Below are 13,921 nucleotides of genomic sequence, written 5' to 3'. Positions count from 1 at the left end.
TTTTTAACCATTGGAAACGGTCTCTCTCTCTCCCGAATCAATGTCACCCGCGCTGCAGCTGGGTTTGGAATCTCCCTGTGTGTGTCAGTGAGAGATGGCGAGAGAAGGAAAAAAGTCTGTTACTCCAAACGCAGTTTGGAGGCAGCCAAGCGGAGGCATTCAGTGCCTTCGCTGAGGAAATGACGAGAAGGAAATGGTTCTGTGTCTCGGGAACCATGTGGAATTCCAAGATAAGAAAAACAGTTGCTAATTTGAGTATAAAAGCAGGAAACATGATACACTTGTTTCCTTTTATGCAAACACAAGTATATGAAGGGTTGTGTGAAAATTATTTCTCTCCTGCGGAATCACAAAGACCTAGAATCAGAGTGCAGCTTTTGGCCACCCTGGCTTTTCTCTCTTTCTCTCCTCTCTCCTCTCTCTCCTGTTTCTGGCGGATATTATGGCCAATAACACCACAAGTTTAGGAAGTCCATGGCCAGAAAACTTTTGGGGTAAGATATTTTCTTTACCTGTTTCTTATTTAAAATTAGGATGCAGAGAAATGTACTGTGATTTATGAAAACATGGGATATCTTTGAGACCTTTTGTTTACTGTAAACTGACTGTTTCCATGGATTGATTATAATGGATTTTTTTAAACATAAAATACCTTTATTGGGGGCTATAAAGACACCCAGAAAAACCTGGGCCACAGGCATAGATGGGCTGGTGTTACAAAATATACTTAGAAAAGAATGAGAATGAAGATGAGAAGCAAGGCGGCAGAACTTGCTCTTTGGAATATGACAATGTGGCTTTTGTCAGAAAATGAAGTTTTAGTTGTACTAAATGAAGGTTATTGTATTGAATGAAACTAAGAATTCCTGTAGAGGCTAACTTAACATACATGGTCAATGCTATACTTTTTAATTCCCAAAGGGCACCTAACTAATAAGTCAGTACTGAAGGAGTGTGATACCACAGGAAAAATAAGGAATCCTATTATGAAATTAGAGGGGAAAAACTGAGCTAGAAAAAGCTAAGGGGGAACAACACCACGTCTAACATTACAGAGGAGCCAGCGCAGGAGAGGGAGGCACACACAGAGGCTTGCGATCAGACACAGCTGCCGCTAGAATCCCGAGAGTCAGTAACACCAGTTGTTCAGGCTAGCGCTGTGGTTGGCAAACTGTGGCTCGCGAGCCACATGCAGCTCTTTGGCCCCTTGAGTGCAGCTCTTCCACAAATACCACAACTTGGGCGAGTCTATTTTGAAGAAGTAGAATTAGAAGAAGTTTAAGTTTTAAAAATGTGGCTCTCAGAAGAAATTTCAATCCTTGTACAGTTGATATTTGGCTCTGTTGACTGATGAGTTTGCCAACCACTGGTAGAGGTCCCGGGAAGGCCTAGGGTGTGAAACTGACATGTAATTTGGGTTCAAGGAAATGTTAAAAATCAAGGGGGCAAATTGAATTACATCCAGAAAAAGACTTCAGAGGAGACAAGGGAGTTTTTTTAGATGGAGATCCCTGTTTATGAATCCAGAACAAGTTTTTAATCCACGGAGAAAGCTATTCCGGACTTTTTGTGGCAGTTGCAGGGGATATTTTGGGAACAATGAGGGGAAAGGTGAGCAGAAGTGGCCAACTGCCCCTGGCAACCGCCCCGACGGGTCCACCATCATGGAAACTCACATGAAGGGAATGAATCATTCTTTCTACCATCGACCAGTTAGGTTTGCTTCCATTTGTCAATTATATTAGGGAACATCCTACAATAATTATATAACAAAATTAGGAAGAAAAAATTAAATTATATTTGCATAGCTAAAACATGGCTTGATAGGCTTATTCAGATAGACACCCACAGATGATAAGCCTTTGCATTGTAGACTTGTGGACATCTGATGATACGTTTGTTACAATACTACTTGGTGTCCTCATAACAGAGAAAGTAGATGTCTGAAACACAGCTAGAGTGTGCTGACACTGAATTCATTGTTACAAATCTAAGCAGCGGTATAAATGAATTCAAAAGCAAAGTAGCTCTTACTGCAAAAATTAATTGTTAAAGCCAAACCTTTTTTTCCCCCCCCAACAACCAAATCTCAGGTTCACTTAGGGAAAGGAAATCATTATCCACTGACTACAACATGGATGGCAATCATTAAGTAAACTTGAAGCTGGAAGAGCAAATGTTTCATTGGAGTCTATTTGCCAATCCTCAAAATGATAGTTTTTTTTTATTTTTTTTATTTTATTATTATTTTTTTAATTTTTTTAATTGATTTTTTTTGCCCCCCTCCCTCCCTACCACAAATCCCCTCCCTCCCCAGAGTTTTGTGTCCATTGGTTGTACTTATATGCATGTATAAAAGTCCTTCGGTTGATGACAATTTTTAAAAAAAAAAATATAGAAATCTGTGCTTGAAAAAGAATTCAAACTTACTGTTCCAAAGATAGTTCCTGGTGTTTCTTTGTCTTAGTATGTGAATACAATGGGAAATAGATAAAAATAATGAAAAGCAGGAAGAGGAGTGTTATGTTAATAAGCATTAACAAAATCAGGGCAAATATGTAGAGCAGATATAATGTTTTGGGGAAAATATGTAAAAGATCGCATTATTTTTTTCTGAAGTAAGGGATATTAACTGGAAAATGCAAAAGTGTAAACGTGAATATACAAAAAATAAAAGTTTCTTGAAACATAAATGCCCATCTTTTTCTTTTTCTTTCTTATGTGTATCTAAATTAATATCTATTTTGATCACTGACTCCACAGACATTGTTTTGAAAATCTTGTAAAATGCAGTGGAAGACATTGTCCATGGTTACCAAAGTCAACTGGCTGCTTCTCACTTTGAACTTGTAGAAGTAAAGAAAGACTAGCTTAGAAAAACAAAACTTGAGCGTTAAGTATATCAATGTCTCAGACTTCACACACGTGAGCTGCATAAAATGATGATGGTTGTTGCCAATCATGACAAGCTTGCATTTTCATAGTAACCATACCTCAAAACTTATGACATGCTGTGCAAGTGTTAAAACAATTAGTGCAGGGCGGGCAACAGAATCAGCCTGAGAAGGACAGCCTAGATGAAGATACCCCCTTGCAGTCCTCAGTTGTGCTTATTTCTTCAGACTGGAAATATTATAGATTTTCAGTGGAGTTTCACCTGCCCCACATAACTCAGACTGGAAACTGTGCTCTGGCCAGAATTTTGAAAAGTAGAAATATAATTTAGTTCTTGCTCTTCTTTTCTTCCAAGTGTCAGCTTCCCTCTAGTAACTGTCTATGTTTGATCATTCTTCAGTGCCTGCAGATAGCAATTGTTTTAGGGGAAGGGAAGGGTATGTAGTTTAACCAGTACTTATAGTCAGTATACCGAAAGGATCAGTCTACAAAAACTTACTTGGATTCTCATCTTTACACTAGAGGCCCAGGGCATGAATTCATGCACTAGTGGGGCCCTTCAGCCTGGCCAACGTGATCAGTCCAAAACTGGTTTCTGACATCCTCCAATGGGTCCTGGATTCTGAGAGGGCACAGGTCAGGCTGAGGGACCCCACTGGTGCATGATCAGGGCCTAGGAGGGACACAGAAGATTGGCCAGCCAGGGAGGGCCTGAGAAAGGGCTCCAGGGCATATCCAGCCCATTTTGCTCAGTCCCGATTGGCCAGACCCCCAAGAGCAAGCTCACCTACCAGTCAGAGCATCCGCCCCCTGGTGGTGCACATCATAGCGAGCAATTGAGCAGCCTTAGCATATCATTAGCATATTACACTTTGATTGGTTGAACGGCTGACCCTATGACTGGACAGTTAGTATATTAGGCTTTTATTATATATGATGTTTCTACTGTCTATGCAAAGCCTTAAGTCAGGAAGGAGTCTGTTGGCAGAAGGCAGTGCGGATGGAGTCAGATGAGCCAGTAGAAGAGCAGAGGTGAGCAGAGATAATTAGATACAGGTCAACTTGGAACCTCTATCTATAGAGGCCACTTTTAAGAGTTTACTTTTACTCAAATATTGAGGGCTTAGAAGAGCGATGTGATTTGACTTACATTTTCAAAGGTTCACTGTGGCTATTATATTGAGAATAGAACATAATTGGGAGAGTAGGACAAAAAGACCAGATAAAAGGCTACTGCAATATTCCAGGTCAGAGATGGTGCTGCTTGGACCATGAAGGTGGCAGAGTAGTTAATAAAAAGTTGAATTCTGGATATAGAAGCATTGTGAGAACAGACAGGAGAGGATTTTCTGGCAGATGATATGCTCATAAAAGTAATTACTCTGTTGAAATTATTGTAATTCAATGAGTTTTCTGTGCCCCAAATATTATTCCCTCTAAAAAGCTCTTGCCAACATCTCATTGCTTAAAACATTCTCCTCTATACTCAAGGGAACCAAGAACAGCATGCTAGTACATAGCCTGCTTTGGTAATAATTAAGCTTCATTATTCTAATAATTGTAAGAAATTTTGTAAAGAGATCAATGTTTCATTCTGTTATCAAAGACAAAAATTCTTTTCAGATTTTGAAACGATTCAACTCAAGACCACTAGATGGTAGCCTCCACTAAATTTTAATACTAATAAAATTTGAGGTAATGATTAGATTTACTAAAAACCAGATTCAATATTAGAATATTAGAATTGAGAGGCACTGTAGTGACCGTTTAGTAAGTCAAAATTAATAATATGACTTGGGCAAGTTAAATACCCATTTTAATAAAAATTATTCATTGAGGACATATGAGCCAGTCCCTTGCTAGTTGTATAGAAACTTAATACAAATTGGAATAACAATACCTAATTTATATGCCATACCTTACTGATCTTATTTATTTATTGTTCCTGGTTTTTAAGTTTATTTATTTTTGTTGAATTTATTTATTGCAGTGTGTTGGTTAATAAAATTAATAGATTTCAGGTGTACAATTCTATAATACATCATCTGTATATTGATTCAGAATTTGTTCTTTTTTGCCTTGAAATGGATATCTGCATTTTTAAAAGTAATTGTTTGGCCTCATTATGTGCATTGTATTGCAATTATATGAAGTGAAATCATGGCTCATTTTTCTTCCCCTAATAAGAAGCAAACTGTCCTCAAAAGAGAAATATCTGAGCCAATATATTTTTCAGGTATGTTTTCTTTTATAGTAATTTTTTTTAAGCTCCCAAAATTTATGGGCAGAAGTCTGCCAGAATTGAACTACATAATTGTAAAGCTGTATGGCCAAAAGGTATTGTTTTTATTATATATTTTCTGGATTCACAATTTGTGTCAATATAATCATTCACTATAAACAAAAAAGTCTCCTTATGAAAGACCATTTTGGAACAGGCTATTATAATTGTGGTTCTTGATATTTCTTTCTTACTGCTTTTCTGCATTTCTACACTTGTTCTTGCAGTTTATATTGAAGGTAGCATAGCAAGATAGATCGGCTTTTTACCATATATTTCAGCAAGTCTTAGAGAGTTTTTTTTGTCATTACTCTCATTTGTAAGTATTAAATAATTCTGCATAGATAGCAAGGACATAAGAATTAGTGCAATAATTTCTAAAACAGATATTTGACTGACCATATGGGAAAAGAAGTCAGTTTCATGGCATGTGCACTCAACTGAACAACAAAATTAGGCAAATCCATATCTAACGCAGTATAATGTTCTCTCGCATTTTTATAATTTCTGTAGCTCCATCTTATTGAATTTATATTCCTTCAAAATTTAAATAATTTATTATTAATATGTATATATTATTCTCAGGTACTTTTGGCATTCAATATTTAATCCTCTTCAGCTATGTATATAACCATATACAGTCTTCCATTTATAACAACCACATATTTTGAATCATACTCATCTATTCTGCCTATATTGTGGGCCCAGACACTAGGTCTATGATGTCAAATAGAAATATTACCAACCCATAGGAAATAATAATTTAAAATAGATATGTTATCAAATTTCTCTTGTGAGACTATTATTCTACTTTTAGTGCCACTAAAAATAATAATCTTTCTACTCACAAAACTTATATTTAGTATTTACAAAGATTGTGGTGGTTGAAAATATTCTTTAACAACTTATCTACTGGAGTTTGTGTATGACCCTTGTTTTCTTTCTTTTTAAAAAAATATATATATTTTATTGATTTTTTACAGAGAAGAAAGGAGAGGGATAGAGAGTTAGAAACATCGTTGAGAGAGAAACATTGATCAGCTGCCTCCTGCACACCTCCTACTGGGGATGTGCCTGCAACCAAGGTACATGCCCTTGATCGAAATCAAACCTGGGACCTTTCAGTCGGCAGGCCTATGCTCAATCCACTGAGTCAAACCAGTCTCTGCAACCCTTGTTTTCTTATATTAGAACAATAATAGATTTTTGAAAGGAAGTCACCTGGCATATAACTATGTTTCTCACTCCATGTATTTTGGTTTCCTTTGCTAATTTTCTGAATCACTTTAAGGAAAAGAAATTATTTCGCCCTGATTATATATTTTGAAAGTTTCTATTTTTTTTTCTTGACATTGAAACTGATACTATTTCTCACTACAGATAAACCATTAGGAACACTTTATTTGCCAGAAGAGACTATAGTCCAGAGGTTGGAAGGGTAGATACACTGAGAAACACCTGTATGGAAACTCCTGTAAATCTTACAAATGCTTTTACTGGGTAACTGACTCTGTTTCAAGATCTTGGTTTTATCTCCACTTAGTTGTAATAAAGTAAATATATGTGTTTGTCCTCATCTAATATACCTGCTTATATCCTGATATATGTAGGACCCTCATTCCAACCCTAGTGGTTATATAAGTTTATATATAAAAGCCAGGGCATGTACTTTGTGAACTTGACTATTTGTCTCCTCATTTTATGTTATATTATACATGAGTGAAAGCCATAGTCTCCTGAACAGTGCTGGTGTCAATATTCAATTATTAAAATAAATCATGTTAGTTCTGCCCTTTCTGGGTGATTCAGTTGACTGAAATGCTGCCCAATACATGAAAAAGTTTTGGGTTTGATTCCTGTCAGGGGACACACCTAGGTTGCTAGTTTGATCCCTAGTTAGGGCACTTAGGAAAAGCAAATGGCCCACATTTCTGTCTCACATCAATGTTTCTTTCTCCTTTCCTCTCTCTCTAAAAATCAATAAACATATCCTTAGTGAGGATTAAAAAAAATTATGTTAGTTCTACTATATAAATCTTACAATCTTTCAATATCAATAAAATGAGAAAGTTGAGTCCAAGACATTTTTAAGAGTTTGTTTTCGCTAAAACCCAATATCTCTGTTTCCATATTTGAAGTTGTTGATATTTAAAATTCCCTAATGGAGCTGTTGACTCAGAGAAATATATCAATAGAAAACATAATTTTGTTTACCATAATTTTCCCAAGTAATTTTGTTCATAACAGACTTTCAAATCTGGTGTCCATCCTTGTCTTTCCACGCCAGAATCCAGGGAGTCTCCTAGAATCCTCTTTCCCCACCATATAGCAAAGTATGATGTTTTTACTGGTTGACTTTTATTTCTATATGTTGAAGGTGGGAGAGGAATTGTGTGTCCTTTAACGGTTTTTAATTTTCTTTTGTCTCAAAGGATCCCGAATTTTCCCTTACTCTTTTTTTTTCTCCTTCACTGTATAGTTACCAAAAGCCCCTCTTTTTCTCTTCCTTTGTTGTTGTTGTTGTTGTTTTTTTTAAAATATATTTTATTGATTTTTAACAGAGAGAAAGGGAGAGAGAGAGAGAGCTAGAAACGTCGATGAGAGAGAAACATCAACCAGCTGCCTCTTGCACACCCCCTACCGGGGATGTGCCCACAACCAAGGTACATGCCCTTGACCGGAATCGAACCTGGGACCTTTCAGTCTGCAGACCGATGCTCTACCACTGAGCCAAACTGGCTTCGGCACCTTTGTTGTTTTTAAGAAGCTTCATTGGGACAGAATTTACCCACAGAATTTATAATAAATGGTTTTTATTATAGCCACAAAGCTGTGTGACCATCACCACAATCTAATCTGAGAACATTTTGTCCTTCACAAAGAAACCCTGTTGCCATATCAGTCACTCCCATTCTCTCCCACCCGCCCTAAGCAATCGCTTTGTGCTTTTTATCCCCACAGTTTTGTCCTTTCTGGACATTTCTTATAAATGCAATCATATGAGAGGTGATCTTTGGCAGTCTTTCCAAAGAAATGTGCCTCCTCACTCCCTGTATGCACCAGAAGCTTCTTTCCTAAAGCACTGTGTTCAGGGACCAGAACACCTTTTCATCATTTATAGTTTTTACAAAATTGCCTCTCTTCTCCATGAAGGCTTTCGCTGGAAGCATGGAAGATAATTGATTGGCACCTCTGTTGTTTTTCTTAGTTCATTTTCTAGGTAGCTGGAGGTTGGATGTCACTGTCTTCTAATTATGCTGAAGGCATGGGTTTTGTACAGTTTTATTTGTTCATTTTGTTGTTCTCTAGTGTTTTGCGTTCGTTTTTTCTTTTGGAAGAAATGTTGGAGAATTCTTATTTACATTGCTGCCATTGTCTTGGAAACTGAATTCCTATAACTTTTTTTCTGGGCTCCAAATATGTGAAGCCCCAATCAAGATTAATTTGGAAATTTACTATATTACTAGCAAGGCTTACGTTCGGTTCTAACTTTACTTATTTGCTTTTTCCAGATAGAGTCTAATGGAATAAAATCCTCATCTCAAGAGACTGCATTTTCAGGTTATGACTCAGTATTATTTTTGTGAGACGCATTTTGGAAGAACAATACTGGGTCTAAGAGATATTTCCTGAATCATTTTGTAATTCAGAAGTCATCTTTCTATTATAAAAAAATATTGTTTAGATTTAATATAAAAAACTGTCTTAGAGGATTTCTATATTTCTAAAGATATTGGGAAAGTAGGAGATAACAAATATAACCTTTCCTCAGGAGATAAATGTAATAATGAAAGGTGGAAAGACATGAAATATATCTTAAAATTAAGGAGCAATAATCATTCTTATATATTCATTAACATTAGCTTATTTTGTGATTTCTGAATTACTGATTTTCATAGAATACAACAACAAACTGGTAAAACACACACACACACACACACACACACACACAAAAAAAACACTAAAAAACAAAAACAAAAAAAAAACACCAAAAAACAAAACAAAACAAAAGCCTTGGCAATCATATAAAGTCTGACTCCATTAAAAATAATAAAACAAATGAGTCAAACAAATTCCTTAAAAATCACAAACATGTTAGGGATGAAGCTGAATTTGAATCAGTTAGCTTTTGCTGTGTAACAATCCAACCCAAAACACAGTGGCCTAAATGATCATTGACATGGCTCATAATTCTGGGGTCGGCAATGTGGATGCAGCTCAGCTTAATGCATCTCCTGCTGGCCTTCTCCCATGTATCACATTCAGCTGTTGGATTGACTAGAATCTGAATTACCTAAATAATCCCTCTCACATATTTGTAGTTTCACAGTCTCTTGGCCAGGGTCACAGGATAACTGGGCCATGTAGCTCTCAACAACCAAGAGGCTAGCCCGGATGAGTTCATTGGCTGGCAAGTGCAGGGTTCTCAAGAGCAGAGGGGTGAAAGCTGGAAGACCTCTTGAGACTTAGACTTGTGCTAGCACAGCTTTCCTTCCATTGAGTCCTATCGGCCCGAGCAAGTCATGAAGGCAGACCAGATTCAAGGGGTGGGAAATCAAATTCTGCCTCCTCCTGAAAGGAACTTCTTTTGTTTTCCCAATTTCACAACCCCATTTAGTTAATTTCCGGATAAGCAATTGGATAAGATAGCTTACTCCTCTACTTAAGAGTAACTAATTGTTTAATGAATAGTAGGTGTCTCTATCCAAAAGGTTATACATGAAATGGAGCTTGAAAAATGAGTTTTCCAGACTGAAATGTAAAAATTGTATCTAGATATAAAGAAAAAAATATGTGGGAAATCTGTCGAAACCGGTTTGGCTCAGTGATAGAGCGTGGGTCTGCAGACTGAAAGGTCCCAGGTTCGGTTCCGGTCAGGGGCATGTACGTTGGTTGCAGGCACATCCCTAATAGGGGGTGTGCAAGAGGCAGCTGGTCAGTGTTTCTCTCTCATCGATGTTTCTAGCTCTCTATCTCTCTCCCTTCCTCTCTGTAAAAAATCAATAAAAATATATTTTAAAATATGTGGGAAATCACAGGATTTAAGAGAGAATGATATGCTTTGGGTTAGTGAGAAAATCAACATGGCTCATGGGTTAGATCATGGGGCAGAGAATGGAGAAATGTGGTGGGTGATAAAGCTGGAGGGGTTTTCTGATAAACAGGGTGTCTTTCCATTCAAACCAGAGGCTCTATTACCCAGTTTCATTCAAGGATATGTGTGTAGTTCCCACGAAGCAATAAGGTAGAATTTCCCTTTTGGTAAGGTTTTCTGTCCTCCCCCATTTCCCATCACAACAGGAAATCTGAACAAATACAAGTTCTGTGAATTGAAGGATACTAGTGTATAGTGGACATTCTATGGAAATCCAGGGAAAGGAATTTTATTATCAAAACAAAGGACATGAGGGCAGCATGAACCAGTACTTTGGGACTGAGAACGAGCCCAGTAGTCTGTATAAGTCATGTCATCAATGAGTCGTAGATGTAAGTGACAGTCCAGAATTTCAGAGGATATAACATAAAGCAGTCAGCCTACCAGATGGCTCTAGCCCAGGAATTCCTCTCTCTGAATGAGCTCAGAAAGTGAGACATCATGAACCCTGCAGGCAGGATTTGATGGGAGACTTTGATGGACTTGATAAGAACAGAGGAAAAGGCAAAATCAATACAATTACCAAATTCCTTGTGAACTCAGCGCATTACTTACTACTGGAACTCAAATGGCAATAATTTTTAACTAGATTTGCAGCCCTATAAAATTTTATGAGCTAAATAATGTCCTTAAAAACAAAACAAACAAAACAAAACAAAAAACCCCCACAAGATTATAGTTATTACTTCTTTCTTAAAGATGATAAAATAGCCCTAGCCAGTTTAGGTCAGAGGATAGAATGTCAGCCTATGGACTGAGAAATCCTGAGTTCGATTTTGGTCAAGGGCACATGCCCAGGTTGTGGGCTCGATCCTCTGTAGGGGGCATGAAGGAGGCAGCCAACCAATGATTCTCTCTTATCATTGATGTTTCCATCTCTCTTTTCCTCTCCCTTCCTCTCTGAAATCAATAAAAATATTTTTTTAAAAGATGACAAAATAATGTAAGTAACATGAAATGGTACCAATAAAATGTTATGTTACTAGCATGTCCTTTTGTTTAAATGGAAACAACAGCTTTTACTTGTTCATGTCCATCTAGTACAATCATCTATCGATATTTCTCTAACTTAAAATGGGTGTCATCATACAGGTGGGTCCCAAAAAGTGTATACACACTTTGAACAATTGATTCTAAGGTTTCCTTCTTTTCAGAGTAACCCAGTGGAATGAATAATTATTTAGAGTGTATATACATTTCTGGGAGGAGGGACCCTGCACATACCATCTCATAGTTCCTATGTGCATCCTGCCCTGTGTCTTCAGCTGAGTCCCTACTTACAAATCAAATGACCTGTTTGGTTTTTTGTGTTTCTTTGTTTCAGAGGAGCTCATCATCTCCTTCACAGTGTCCATGGCCATCGGGCTGGTCCTCGGAGGACTGATTTGGGCCCTGTGGGTCTGTCTGTCCCGAAGAAGAGCTAGTGCCCGCATCTCCCACTGGAGTTCAAGCCGGCGATCCAGGTCGTCTTACTCCCACGGCCTCGCCAGGCCTGGGTTCTACCGCCACAGCGGCTATGAGCGCCGCAGCAACCTCAGCCTGGCCAGCCTCACCTTCCAGCGGCAGGCCTCCCTGGAGCTGGGCAACTCCTTCCCGAGGAAATCCAGCTTCAGGGCGTCCACGTTCCACCCGTTTCTGCAGAGCCCACCCCTCCCCGTGGACACGGACAGCCAGGTGATGACTCTCCCCGCATCCCCCACCTCCCCGGCCCTCCTCACCGCGCAGAGCCTGAGGCGCCCCGACTTCCACTGGTCCAGCAGCAGCCTCCCCGTGGGCCTGGCCCCGCCGCCCCCGCCCACCTACGAGTCCATCATCAAGGCGTTCCCAGATTTCTGAGGAGGTGTTCTGGTGAACTTGGTTCTTTCCTTCCTGGTCCTTTCTTGAAGGGAAAGCATAGATGGACTATAAACAGGATTTGGAGGACAATGGCTCAAACGACCAAGGAGTTCCCAAACTGGAAAGCTGAACACCACGATGTGCATTTTCTTTGATCCCCTTTTTCCTTGTCTCACAAATAAGTACTGTTCTCACAAATCGTTATATATTTGCGTATTTTGTACTCCACGTGAGGGTTTTTAAAGGTGGTGATTCTAATCTAAGAACTATCAGTAATGCAGTATATGTATTTTAGACTAAAATAAAAAAAAAGATAGGTATGGTTTACAATCCCCATTCGCTGTCTGAGCAGTGTTTCCCAAACTTTTGACATATGTGTACCCCTTCTATAATTTTCGTAACGCTGAGTAGCCCTCGTATTCATGAGAACGTAGAATTAGGCGCAGCTAAGCACGGTGCAGTGCAAATCCCCACCAAACTCCGGTGCAACGCATACCCCCACCAAACTCTTCCCGTACCCCTGGGGGTGCGTGTACCACACTTCAGGAAATACTGATAGGGTATAAGAAATCAGTGTCACTTAAAACGTGTTCTGGCCTAAGGAATTTTTAATTTTGCTTTCTTTGGAATGACAAGTGAGTGATTTCACAGTCTTGGATTTCTCATGAATTATATGGACACAAAATGAAGGAACATAGACAATCCCAAAGTTCCCTGATTCCACTCACGCAAAGGATGGGCCTCAAGGCAAAGAAGCTGAACTCTGTGGGTGTGACAGGACACTTCCATTTTGACTTTACTTTGGTGCTTTTCCTCAGAATCGTTTTCCACACATCATGGAGGCAGAATCCCTGGATTTACCCACATGATAATTTACTTTCTTCACTGTCGTCATTATGTTTTTAGAAAAACAACAGCCACAAATCCAATGTATTTAACCTAAAAACATTTTTTTCTAAGGGATAAGTATTATGTCTTAGATTTAAATCTAGCAATAGGGAAAGCACTTTATCTAGAGAATTTCTCCTGTCATTTCATAAACAAATAAGTTGGAATGAGTGGGGACAACGTCCGTTATTGAAACAGATGTTACACCCGTGAAGAATTCTCCTTCCTGGATTGATTCATCAGGCATCGTCCCTCATATGCATCTCTGTGCATTTAACCTCAGATTCTGTGAAGAGTCTTTATAAAGGACTGAACCATGCCATAACTGCGGGCAGTTATTTAAGGAGTTCACTTCCACAAGATGGTCATCCTCTTAAAGAAAGGTACATTCCCACATGTGGGTGCCAGGGACTTCAGGGGCCAGATGCCTGTGGCTGCCCTTTTTCATTTAGGGACACAAGTTCACTGAATAATGACTCTACAGGCCTGTGCTTTATTTCTGATACAGTGAATATTTTGCTTATGTCACTGTTTGTTTGCTCCTATGAACATTGGGATTTTGGGTGAAGGAAACTGTACCCTCATTTTAGTTTCTGCAGTGCGGTGGTCCCAGCTACTAAGGTATGGCTTAAGACTGTAATGATTTTTACATAATAAGATGTTTTACATAGCATTTTTTACTAGTGTTATTTAGCTTATATTTATATCATTTCTTAAGGACAATTATTCTTACTGATGTCTATAGATGTCTATAGATAAGTTCTCTTTAATGCAATATACCAGGAAAAAAAAAAAAAAAAAAGGAAAGAAAGAAAAAAAGCTCACAGGATAACCAATTTGTTCTAAATTTTTTTTTTTTTTTTTTT

At 38.3% G+C, this 13,921-nt stretch overlaps 1 protein-coding gene across 1 annotated transcript; it reads left to right on the top strand.

The window, feature by feature from the left end:
• The first annotated feature begins 301 nt into the window (after positions 1–301).
• Positions 302–12,516, top strand: MYCT1 (MYC target 1). The gene is made up of 2 exons (XM_036414431.2): positions 302–494; positions 11,656–12,516. Exons 1-2 carry the CDS (start codon positions 443–445, stop codon positions 12,165–12,167), a joined length of 564 nt encoding a protein of 187 aa, XP_036270324.1. The 5' UTR covers positions 302–442; the 3' UTR covers positions 12,168–12,516.
• Positions 12,517–13,921: the final 1,405 nt, after the last annotated feature.

This window comes from Pipistrellus kuhlii, unplaced genomic scaffold, assembly GCF_014108245.1.
Source record: "Pipistrellus kuhlii isolate mPipKuh1 unplaced genomic scaffold, mPipKuh1.p scaffold_m20_p_5, whole genome shotgun sequence".
NCBI classification, from domain to species: domain Eukaryota; kingdom Metazoa; phylum Chordata; class Mammalia; order Chiroptera; family Vespertilionidae; genus Pipistrellus; species Pipistrellus kuhlii.
This window is presented reverse-complemented; position numbering and strand designations above follow the sequence as displayed.